At 67.5% G+C, this 11,604-nt stretch overlaps 1 protein-coding gene across 7 annotated transcripts; it reads left to right on the top strand.

The window, feature by feature from the left end:
• Positions 1-140: 140 nt before the first annotated feature.
• GTSF1 (gametocyte specific factor 1) lies at positions 141-7,280 on the top strand. Of its 7 annotated transcripts, XM_063359265.1 has the most exons (8): positions 141-1,895; positions 2,822-2,948; positions 3,034-3,123; positions 3,210-3,285; positions 4,950-5,048; positions 5,929-6,020; positions 6,484-6,594; positions 7,027-7,280. In XM_063359265.1, exons 1-8 carry the CDS (start codon positions 1,668-1,670, stop codon positions 7,200-7,202), a joined length of 999 nt encoding a protein of 332 aa, XP_063215335.1. In that variant the 5' UTR covers positions 141-1,667; the 3' UTR covers positions 7,203-7,280. The 7 variants fall into 7 exon arrangements, 6 of the variants coding, with proteins under 6 accessions (XP_063215335.1, XP_063215334.1, XP_063215337.1 ...); XM_063359264.1 differs by having other exon boundaries at positions 142-1,895; positions 6,484-7,168; XM_063359266.1 differs by lacking the exon at positions 6,484-6,594 and having other exon boundaries at positions 146-1,895.
• The last annotated feature ends 4,324 nt before the right edge of the window (positions 7,281-11,604 follow it).

Below are 11,604 nucleotides of genomic sequence, written 5' to 3'. Positions count from 1 at the left end.
TGCAGGTCCGGCCGTGGCTGTGCCACGCTGGCCATGGCCCGCTGACGCCGGCCACGGCCATACGACGCCGGCTGTGGCAGGTGACACCGTCACAGCCGTACAGCCACAGCCGTACAGCGCCAGTCCCAGCCGTGCCATCCGCACCGGGATCGTGGATCACCGGCCATCGCCATGTGGCACTGGCCAGAGCCATGTTATGCCGGCCAGGGCCATATGGCACCAGCCATGGCCCTACAACAGCACCCAGGGCCCTGCGACACCCGCCGTGACCCGTACAGCACCAACCAGGCCCGTACAACACCGTTCTGGGCCCTATAACATGGTGCAGGGCCCTATAACAGCACCCAGGACCCTCTAACACCACCCAAGGCCCTATACCACCGCCCAGCGCCCTATAACATGGTGCGGGACCCTATAGCACCACCCAGGGCCTATAAAGGCCTGTCCAGGCCCACACACCAGCACCCAGGGCCCATATAGCACCGCCCAGGGCCCCCGTAACACTGCCTGGGCCCATATACCATGTCCAGAGCCCCTGTAGCACCACCCAGGGCCCACAGACCACCACCCAGGCTCCTATAGCATCTCCTGGGGCCTATGTAACTGCCTGGGCCCCTATAGCACTGCCCAGGGCCCACAGAACATCACCTATGCTCCTATAGCAGTGCTCAGGGCTCATATAAGACCGCCCAGGGCCCATATAAGATCGCCTGGGCTCCGATAGCACCACCCGGACCCATATAGCACCCCCCAGGGCTCCTATAGCACCGCCTAGGGCTCCTGTAGCACCGCCCGGGCCCATATAGCACCCGATGGCCTCTATAGCACCACCCAGGGCCCCTGTAGCACCACCTGGGCCCACATGGCACCCCTTGGGGCCCCTATAACACCACCCGGGCCCATATAACACTGCCCGGGCTCTATAGCGTTGCCCAGGGCCCATATAGCACCACTGAGGGCTCCTATACCACTGTCGGGGCCCATATAACACTGTCTGGGCTCCTATAGCACCCCCAGGGCCCCTGTAGCACCCCCACGGCCTCTATAGCACCCTATAGCACCCCTATAGCACCCCTAGGGGCCCTATAGCACCCCCATAGCACCCCTATAGCACCCCCAGGGCCCCTATAGCACCCCTATGGCCCCTAGAGTATCCCCAGGGCCCCTATAGCACCATTATGGCCCTATAGCACCTCTATAGCACCTCTATAGCATCTCTATACCACTCCTATGGCCCCTATATCACCCCCACAGCACCCCTATGTCCTCTATAGTACCCTATAGCACCCCCAGGGCCCCTATAGCACCCCTATAGCACCATCTGGTCCCCTATAGCACCCCTATAGCACTCCTATACCACCCCCAGGGCCCCTATAGCACCCGTACAGCACCCGTATAGCACCCGTATAGCACCTCTATGGCCCCTGTAGTGCCCCTATAGCATCCCTATCGTACCCTACAGCACCCCTATCGGGCTCCTATGGCCCCTATAGCACCCCTATGGCCCCTACGGCCCCTACGGCACCCCTACGGCCCCTATAGCACCCTTATAGCACCCTTATAGCACTCCTAGGAGCCCCTATAGCACGCCTATAGGACCCTATGGCACGCCCGGGCCCTCGCGGCCGCTCCGCGGGCGCCCCTCGCGGCCGCCCGGCCCCGTTGCCATGGCGAGGGCGGCGCGCGGCGGCCCGCGCAGGCCGCGCCGGAAGCCGGGCGCCGTTGCCGTGGCGACGCGGCGTCGCGCGAGACCCGTTGGGAGCCCGCACGCACAGCGCCGAGCGGCCGGGCCCGGGCTCGCCATGGAGCGGGAGCAGCTCGCCCAGTGCCCTTACGACAGGAGCCACCTCATTCGCGTGTCCCGCCTGCCCTACCACCTCGTCAAGTGCCAGCGGGTGAGCGGGGCCGCGGCCGGGGCCTGCGGGGGGACGGGACGGGACCTACGGGAGCCTGGGGCCTGCTGGGGGCCTGCTGACGGCCAGGGCCGGGGCCCGATGAGGGCCGGGGTTGGGGTCTACCGGGAACTGGGGCCTGCGGGGGACCGGAGCTGGGGCCTGTGGGGGCCTGGGCCCTGCGGGGGACCGGGGCTGGGACCTACTGGCAGGCTGGGGCCTGCTGGGGGCCGTGGCCAGGTCTGAGACCTGCTGGGGGCCGGGTCCAAGACCTGCTGGGGGCCGGGGCTGGGACCTTCAAGGAGCTGGGTGTTGGGGCCAGGTCCAAGACCTGCTGGGGGCTGCCGTTGGGGTCTGATGGGGGCCGGGGTTGGGGCCTGCTGGGGGCTGCTGGATCTGGGGCTGGGACCTACAGGGGCTTGGGGCCTTCTGGGGGCTGGGGTTGGGATCTGCTGGGGCTTGGGTACTGCTGGGAGCCAGGGTTGGGATCTACAAGGGCCTGGGGCCTGCTGGATTTGGGAGTGGGACCTACAGGGGCTTGGGGCCTGCTGGGGGCAGGGACCTAGGGGGGCCTGGGGACTGCTGGGGGCCAGGATTGGGGCCTGTGGGGCTTGGGGACTGCTGGGGGCCAGGGTTGGGGTCTGCGAGGGCCTGGGGACTCTTAGGGGTTGGGATCTGTGGGGGCGTGGGGACTGCTGGGGGTCAGGGTTGGGGTCTGTGGGGGCTTGGGGACTGCTGGGGGTTGGAGTTGGGGCCTGCGGACTACTGGTGGCCGGGGCCAGGTCTGATACCTGCTGGGGACGGAACTAGGTCTGTGGCCTACTGGGGACCAGGATTGGGGCCCGCTGGGGGACCAGGGGTCAGCCATTTCTGAGGCAGAGCCTCCCCCCACAACCCAGCGCCTCTTGCTTCTCCTCACCCCCCCCCAGAACAACCCGCAGGTGGCCCGCACGCTGGCCACCTGCCCCTTCAACGCCACGCACCGGGTGCCCCGGGCCGAGCTGCAAAGCCATGTCGCCTCCTGCCCCAACAAGTTCCAACTCGACCTCCCCGATGGTACAGCGTGGGCCTCCCCCCTCACCACCCTGGTGGCTGTGCTCCGCTGTGCCCCCCGACACAACTGTCCCCTTGGTCCCCGCAGAAATGAGTGCGTCCATCGGCAACAGGATGAAGCAGACGGAGGTCCCCACGACCTGGCAGCCCCCTCCATGCCAGGAGGACTGGGAGGCTGGTGAGTGTCCCAGGGGTGCCGAGCAGTGCTCCCCACCACCGTGTCACCCCAAGGCTGCCACGTCCCCAACTCCTCACCCTTTGCAGAGCTGGAGAACCTGGAGGACGCCCCGCCATTCATCCTCAACATCAAGCCGAACAACCCGCTGCTCCCATGCCACAGGTAGGAGGCCACAGGGCCGGGGATGTCCCCTCCCTGGGTGCCCACATTCAGGGATGTGTGTCCCCCCCCGGGGTGCTGCCCACACCAACACCCCTGGTTCTCTCTTGCCCCCCAGCTCTGCCCCGTCAGCACCCGTGAACCTGAGCAGAGGTGGGAGAGCCGCAGGACACCGGGCGGCGGGTGCGGAGTGACGGGCACAGGAGGGACCATGGATGGTGGCAGCAGGACCAGGGCAGAACTTGTTTCTCCCCCAGAACCCGGAAAACTGCACTGCTGGGGAGGGGGGGATGCGAAACGGGGCCCCCTGGGCTGCTGCTGCTGGGGGGGGGAGGGTTTTACGCACGGGTTTTATACGCACATTATAAATTTTAAATGCACGGTACAAATTTTAAATGCATGTCACATACCTGTGAGTGTGTGTGGTGTTTCGTCACCCAGGGAAGCCAGAAGGGACCCTGTGGGGTGGGGACCCCCGGCGTGGGTACGGCGTGGGGCCCAGCCTGCCCCGCTCCCCCCCACACTCCCTGCCTGCGCTCCCAGCACCCTCCGCGCTGGCCCCGTCCCTTGTGGCACAGACGGGTTGGGGACAGGGCATGTTGCCCCCCCCCCACCCTTCTGAGGGGGCTCTAACACCATGAAGGGGACGGGGGCAACAGCTCCAGAGCAGTGGGCTGTCACCTCCCCTGGACCTGTCTGTGTCCCTGTAACCTCTCCAGTGTGTCCTCATAACCCCCTGGGCCAGTCCCGATCTCTGTCACCCCCCCACAGAGGGTCCCCACCACCCCTCGGCTCACCCGTGACCCTGTATTCTCCCAGTATGTCCCTGTATCCCTGCTGGGCCAGCCTACGTCCCTGTCACTCCCCCCAGTGTGTCCCCATACCCCCCCAGTGTATCCCCATAACCCCCTGGGCCAGCCCATGTCCCTGTTACTGCCCCCAGTGTGTCCCCATAACCCCCCCAGTGTATCCCCAAGACCCCCACGTCAAGCCCTTGTTCCTGTCACCCCCCCCCCCCCCAGTGTGTCTCTGTCACCCCTAGGCTCACCCATGTCCTTGTACCACCCCAGTGTGTCCCCGTAAACCCCCTGCCCTGCCTGTGCCCTGTCCCCGTCCCCCCAGGCCCCCGGAGCCCTGCTGTCCCCCCCCAACCACCCCTAAACTCAGGCTGTGGTGGGGACAGCAACAAAGAGGACGACCGGGACCACTCGGTGTGACCAAACCGGCTCAAGGTGACCCCAAACCCCCCCTGGTCCCGGTGCCTGGGGGGGGTGCCCCCCCGCTCCGTCCCTCTCCCACCAAAACAGGCGTTTCCAGGCGGGCACTGCCCAGATTTTGGGCTCAGAAGGGGCTATTTTTGTGCCTCTTGCGCAAGGCGGGCGCCTCGTGCTCGGGCTGTGTCGCAGGGCATTGGGCCGTGGGTTCCCCACCCGGGGTGGGGGGAGCCTCATTACCCCCCCCCCCCCCCCCCCGCTCTCTGCATTCCTCCAAAATATGTGTCACACTGTCCATTCCCCGTGTCCCCCCCCCCCGCCAGCCCGGCAGTGACACACACCCGTCACACCCAAATTGCTCTTAACCCCAGTGTCACGCCGGGAATGGGGGGGGGGGGGGGATCCCCCAATCCAACCCCCCCAAGTTAATTCCTTCTCCCCTTCTCCTTCCAGCTGGATGTGTCTGGGTGCGGGGGGACCACCCCCCCCCCCAGCGCCCCCACCGCGCCGGGAGCTGCGGAGAAGCTCGGAGGAGGCGTCGGATTTGGGGCGGTAACGTGTGGAAATGGGAACCGCGTGTGTCATCCCCGGCCGGGCTCCCTGCCCGCCCCGCTCCCCAGCCTCCCCCCCCCACACCCCGCCGACTTTGGAAGGGGGGGTAAAACCTCCTTTTTTTTTTTATTTTTTTTATTTTTTTTTTCCCAGTGGTTCACAGGAAGGTCAGATATATCTTTTTTTCCCCGTCCGGCGGCGGCTGGCGGTGCGGTGCGGGGGGAATGCGCAGGCGGGGTCGCGTTGGTCCCTCCTGGCCGGGCAGAGGAGGAGTGATCTGGTGTTGCAATTAATTCCTCTCGCACCGGTGCCAGAAATGCAGCTGCGGAGCGGTTTTCCTGCGACTAATAACTCCCGTTCCCGTCCATCTGGCAGGAGCCGCGCATCCTGGGCTCGGCCCATCTGGGAGACGCTTTTCCTCCCTCCAGCTCCAATCCGGAGCCCGAACGCGAATCGTCTCGCTCCGGCCGCTCCTTCCACAGCCCGAGCACTAACCTTTCCCCGAGGCTGCTTTATTTTCCACCCACCCTATTTTAAACCCATTTATTGAATTTATAAAGGGGTTTTATCCCCCTCCGGCTCAGCGCGGAGAATGGGGACGCCCGTTGGATTTATCTGGGTGAAACGCTTTCGCCGCGCATCCTCCCCGGCCGCAAATTCCGCAGCGGTGCCCGCTTTCCTCTTCGCCGCCAAACCAAAAACGTTTCCCCCGGCTTTCCTTCCCCCCCACCCTCCCCGCCCCAGGTGGAAAATCATCCCAATCCCGCCTTGCTCCGCAAAGGGTTAAGGAGGAATTTCTCCGGCTTTGTTGCCTCCAGCTTGTTTAAAAGCCTCTGACTGCTTCGGCTTTCGCCTGACATCTCTCCCCTGTGGTTTCCAGAGCAGTTTCATGTGTGCTTCGAACCGTGCCAACAACGGCCTCGCAACACTTTGCCGGCAGTTTTTTCCTCGGAGGAGGGTGGATCCAGCCGGGTAGGTTGGAGGTTGCTTTATTTTCCGGATGGGAAACGACAGGCGTTTCCCCGTGCGCCCCCCCCATTTTTTTCCACCTATTTTTGCTGGTTTGTTTTTTTTTTTTTTCCCCTCTCAGTCCAGAGCGGTCGGGGATCCCAGAGCGCGGAGCCCTCCCTGGGTGGGAGCCATCGGGTTTTTTCCTTCAAAAAGAGGGAAAAGCCGGCCCTTTTTTTTTTTTTTTCTTTTTTTTTTTTTTTTTTTTTTGGTGGCGGCACAGCTACATGTCACCTCCAGCGTCCCCTGCGGCGTCCAGCCCTCAGCCACGCTTTGGGGACGGTGGCTCTTGGCTCCCCCCCCATCCAAGGAAGGTCCCGCCGTGTCGCGGGGCTTCTCCGCCTACGCTTTTTTGGGGTGATTTTAGGCCTTTTTGGTCTCGCCCCGCGTGCTTTAACCGCTTCTCCCTGTTCTGTTCCGCACACAGTGATGAAACATCCCGTGTGTCCCCCCCACCTACCCTCGCGCAACCCGGGGGCGCCTGCCCCAGACGCCCCCCCTCCAGCGCGGGCTGGGGTGACCGGTGCCACGTGGAGCCGTGAGTACCGGCTCTCCCCCAGTCACACCAGTTCCCCACCAAAATTCCCCTCGTTTTTAACCAGCTGTGATTCAACGTCCAGCATTGCTCTGCTGCTGGGGGGGGGGGGAGGCGGAGGGGTGGGGGAAACACAAAAAAAAAACCCAAAAAAACAACATTTACTGTCAAACTGTGTCCGAAAGCGGCAGGAAAAGGAAGAGGGCAGGAACCGGCGAGCGTCTGGCCATCGCGGGCAAATGGCTGCGCCGAGGCCTCGACTCGCCGGGGACTTTGAAGTCACCGTGGCGGGGGGGGGCAGTTTGGAGAAGCCTCGTCCCCTCCCTGCCCCCCAGCAGCACCCCAGCCCCGGGGGGGTTGCCCTGGTGGGAATCGCACCCCGTGAAGTCTTTTTGGGGTAGATCTTTACACTTTTTTCGCTTTTTATCTCCGCAGCTCACGGGGATCCCTCCCTCCCGCCGAGGTTTGGCTCTCGCCCCCGCCGTGTCCCCCCCCCCCCAGGTCCTCAACTGGGGGACGGATCCTGCCCCACTGCGGGCACCTCCTGGGTTTGTCCCCAGCACCGCGGGGTGATGGGGGGGGGGGGGGTGCTCGTCGCCGCAGGAAATTAAGCGGAAAAACAACAAATGCCCAGAAACAGCGGGGCTGGGTGAGGAGGGCTGGGCAGCATCCGGCCCCCCACCCCCACTCGCCACACAAGCACTAAAACGACTGATTTTAGCCTCAAAACGGCCCCCCCCCGCTTGATTCTGGGTTAATCACGGCCGCGTTACGGGGTGTTTTACACCATATTGGGACACCGAAAAGGGTCAAAAAAGGGGGTGGGAGCCCAGTGACGGCGGGGTGTCCCCGAGTGATGTCAGGGTGTCCCCAGGCTGCCTGGGACGCTGGCCAAAAATGGGGGGGGGGGGTGGGGTGTGAAATGGTCCCGGTGCCCCCTGCTGCCCCCCCCCCCACCCCGTGCTTCCCGGGAGGGGGGCTGTGACCCAAACGGGGGGGGTGCTGGGGGGTCGTGTGTGCACACACACGCGTGTAAGGGGGTGTCCACACCACGCGTGTGCCGTGGGTCCCCGGGTTCCTGTCCCTGGGTCCCCCCCACCCCCCCCCCGGGGCTCTGCCCAGGAGCGTGCGCATGTTTACGCACACGTGTCCGCTCACCCAAACACGTGTGCGCACACACGCTTACACACGCGTGTGCAGGCCCAGCCCCGGCCCTGCAGCGCCCACGGCAGTGCCAGCGCCGGCAGCGCCACCGGCACACGCCTGCGTCGGCCGCAGCGGTGCCACCTCCGTCCCCTGGCCCTGCCCGTGCCCCTGCCGGCCCCCCCATTCCCGCCACCACCCCCCCCCACCCCCCCACCCCCCCCCCCGGCACAGGGGCCCCCCGGGGCTGGCCGGGTGCCCGGCTCCCCAACGCCTGCAGCCGCCAGCGCCTTTTTGGGAAGCAGCCGGCGCGCGGGGCCGCATCCGTCCCCGGGCCCCGCGCCAGCCCCGGGGCCTCCCGCCAACACCCTCCGCACGGGGAAACTGAGGCCTGGCACCCACCGGGCACCCGGAGGGTCCCACCCGCGCCCCCACCCCCGGGGCTGCCCCGGTGTCACCGGTGCGTGTCCCCCCCGTCATCCGCCCCGCTGTCACCCTGCGTCCCCCCAACCCATTGGGGTGCCCCACCGTGGCCTCCCCCCCCCGCCCCAGCAGGCGCTGCCCCAGCCGGGGGGGCGGGGGTGACGTGGCCCCCGCTGTCGGCCCAGGCTATATAGGGGCTGGCGGCGCCGGTGAGTCAGGCCCGGGGCCCCCCCGGCCCCCCCGGTGACTCAGGGACGCTCCCCGGCACTGGCCATACTTAGCCGGGAGCAGCCGAGCCCTGACCCCCCCCGCGCCGGCACCCCCCAGCCAGGGTGGGGCTGTGGGGATGGGGGGGCCTGGGGGTGGCACCCATAGGGTGTCAGGGGGGTGGGGGGGGGCCATGGAGGGTCCCAGGGGTGGGTCCATGGGGGTGGCACCTATGGGATGTCCCCAGAATGGGGCTGTGGGGATGGGGGAGCATGGGGACGGCACCCATGGGGTGTCCCAGGGACAGGGGTCACAAGGGTGGGGGGGCCCTGGGGTGTCCCAGGGATGGGGTCCATGGGGGTGGCACCCATGGGGTGTCCCGGGGGTGGGTCCATGGGGGGTGGCACCCATGGGGTGTCCCCAGAATGGGGCTGTGGGGACGGAGGACCATGGGGACGGCACCCATGGGGTGTCCTGGGGGTGGGGACAGTGGGGACGGGGTGGCCCTGGGGTGTCCCAGGGATGGGGTCCATGGGGATGGCACCCATGGGATGTCCCAGGGATGGGGGGCCATGGGGTGTCCATGGAATGTGACCATGGAGATGGCACCCACGGGGTGTCATGGGGATGGGGACAGAGGGGACGGGGGGGGCCCTGAGGTGTCCCAGGGACGGCTCCATGGGGATGGCACCCACGGGGTGTCCCAGGGGTGGGGACAGTGGGGATGGGGGGGCCACGGGGATGGGGGGCCATGGGGAAGGCACCCATGGGGTGTCCCTGGGATGGGACCGTGGGAACTGGGAGGCCATGGGGACAGCACCGTGGGGTGTCCCCGGGTTGCAGGCCACAGCGTCAGCACCCACGGGGATGGGGGTGGCCCCGGATCAGGCTCCCCCAGCCCAGGGGGGACACGAAGGCACGAGTGGGACAGCCTGGGGACATGGGGATGGGACCCGGGGGGAGTGTGAGCGAGGGGACAGGGCCAGGCCGCGTGCGCACGAGGGGACGGTGTCAAGGACACACGTGTGTGTAAGGAGATGGTGTCAGGGCACACGCGTGCTCAAGGGGACGGTGTCAGAGCACACGCGTGCGCGAGGGGAGGGTGTTGGGGCACACGCGTGTGCACGAGGGGACAGTGTCAAGGACATGCGTGCGCAAGGGGACGGTGTCAGGGCACACGCGTGTGCGCAAGGGGACGGTGTCAGGACACGTGTGTGCGAGGGGACGGTGTCGGGGCACACGCATATGCACAAGGGGACGGTGCCAGGGCACATGTGTGCACGAGGGGAGGGTGTCAGGGCACACGTGTGCGCGCAAGGGGACAGTGTCAGAGCACACGCGTGTAAGGGGACAGTGTCAGGACACACGTGCACAAGGGGACAGTGCGAGGGCACACGCGTGTGTAAGGGGACGGTGTCAGGGCACACATGGGCACGAGGGGAGGGTGTCGGGGCACACGCGTGTGCACAAGGGGACGGTGCCAGGGCGCACGCGTGCACGAGGGGAGGGTGTCAGGGCACACGTGTGTGTAAGGGCCAGGTGTCAGGACACGTGTGCATGAGGGGAGGGTGTTGGGGCACACGTGTGCGCGCAAGGGGACAGTGTCAGGGCACACGCGTGTAAGGGGACAGCGTCGGGACACACACGTGCACGAGGGGACAGTGCGAGGGCACACGCATGTGTAAGGGGACGGTGTCAGGGCACACATGGGCACGAGGGGAGGGTGTCGGGGCACACGCGTGTGCACGAGGGGAGGGTGTCAAGGACATGTGTGCACGAGGGGAGGGTGTCGGGGCACACGCGTGTGCGCGGGGCCGTGCCAGCGCGGGGCCAAGCGTGCGAGGGCAGGAAAGGCCCCGGCGCCAGCGCATTGTTCGCTGCCCGCCCCTCGCTTCCCCCCCCCTCCCCCAGGCCACGGAAACGTCCCCATTGTCCCCACGGCCACCGCGCCCGGGGGGGGGGGGTGGGCAACACGCACCCCCCCACCCACCCACCCACGCGTGTGCGGGCTCCCACGCCTACACCCCCCCACCCACCCCGGGGCGGGGGGGGGGGACACACAACGCAGCACCCACGGCGGGGTGCTGGGCAGGGGACGAGGGTGGGGGGCCGGGGGGAGGCCCTGGACGCTGGGACCCCCCCCCCGAGCCCCCCGAGCCCCCCGGCCCAGCTGCCGCCATTGCATCAGCGGCGCAGGAATGCGGCCGCCCCGCTGCAGGCGTGCGAGGCCCCCGGCCCCCCCCGCACCCCCCACCCCCCCCGGCCCCCTCGTACGCCCGGGCACCCCCTATCGCACGGGGGACGATGGCGGGGGGGGGGTGTCCCCACCCCGGACAGGGGGGTCCCGGCCTGGGCACGAGCACGTGGAAGGTGGGGGGGGGACGGACGCAGCGGTTTCACTCTGGCGTGGGGACAGCAAAGGTGGCGGGGGCGGGGGGGGGACACACACCTGGGGGGCACCACCACCGCCCCTCGCGCCGGGGCAGGGACCTGGGGTGCCGGTGTGTGTCGTCCCCCCCCCGCCCCCGTGGGGGTCCCGGCCCCCCCCCCCCGCCCGGCCGCGTGGGAACGGCTCCAGCTCCGGCTCCGTTTCCGCTGTTTCCTTCCAGGAAGCGGCAGCGGGATCCGGACACCCCCCCCCCACCCCCGCCGTGTCCCCTTCCTCCCCCCCCCCCACCGTGTCCCCTTCCTCCCCCCCCCCACCGTGTCCCCTTCCTCCCCTGGCTGTCCCCAGCCCTGTCCCACTCCCGTCCGCCGTGTCCCTGCTGCCCCTCCCCAGTGCCCTGTGTGTCCCCCCCCCCCACCATGTCCTCCAGTGTCCCACTGGTGTCCTGTGTCCCATGCCCCCCCCCCCCCCCCCCCCCCCACACACACACCTTGTCCCACCTGGGTCCCCCCATGGCGTCCTGTGTCCCTTTGTCCTCTCAGTGGCCCAGTATTCCCAGTGTCCCAGTGTCCTCAGTGTCCCAGTCCCCCCTGTGTCCCAGTGTCCCAGCATGCCCTGCTGTCCTGTGCCCCCCCCCCGTCGTGTCCTCCATGTCCCCTCGTCCCCCCGTGTCCTCCATGCCCCGTGTCCCCTCGTCCCCCCCGTGTCCTCCATGCCCCGTGTCCCCTCGTCCACCCGTTGTCCCAGCACCCCCCAGTGTCCTGCCCACCATGTCACCTGGGGGCTCAACCCCCCTGTCCCAGTCCCCTCACGGTGTCCTGTGTCCTCGGTGTCCTGTGTCCCCTCACCCCCCC

The sequence above is a fragment of the Chroicocephalus ridibundus genome, chromosome 24, assembly GCF_963924245.1.
Source record: "Chroicocephalus ridibundus chromosome 24, bChrRid1.1, whole genome shotgun sequence".
Classification (NCBI taxonomy): domain Eukaryota; kingdom Metazoa; phylum Chordata; class Aves; order Charadriiformes; family Laridae; genus Chroicocephalus; species Chroicocephalus ridibundus.
Note: the sequence above shows the minus strand (reverse complement) of the source record. Positions and strands in the feature narration are given on the sequence as shown.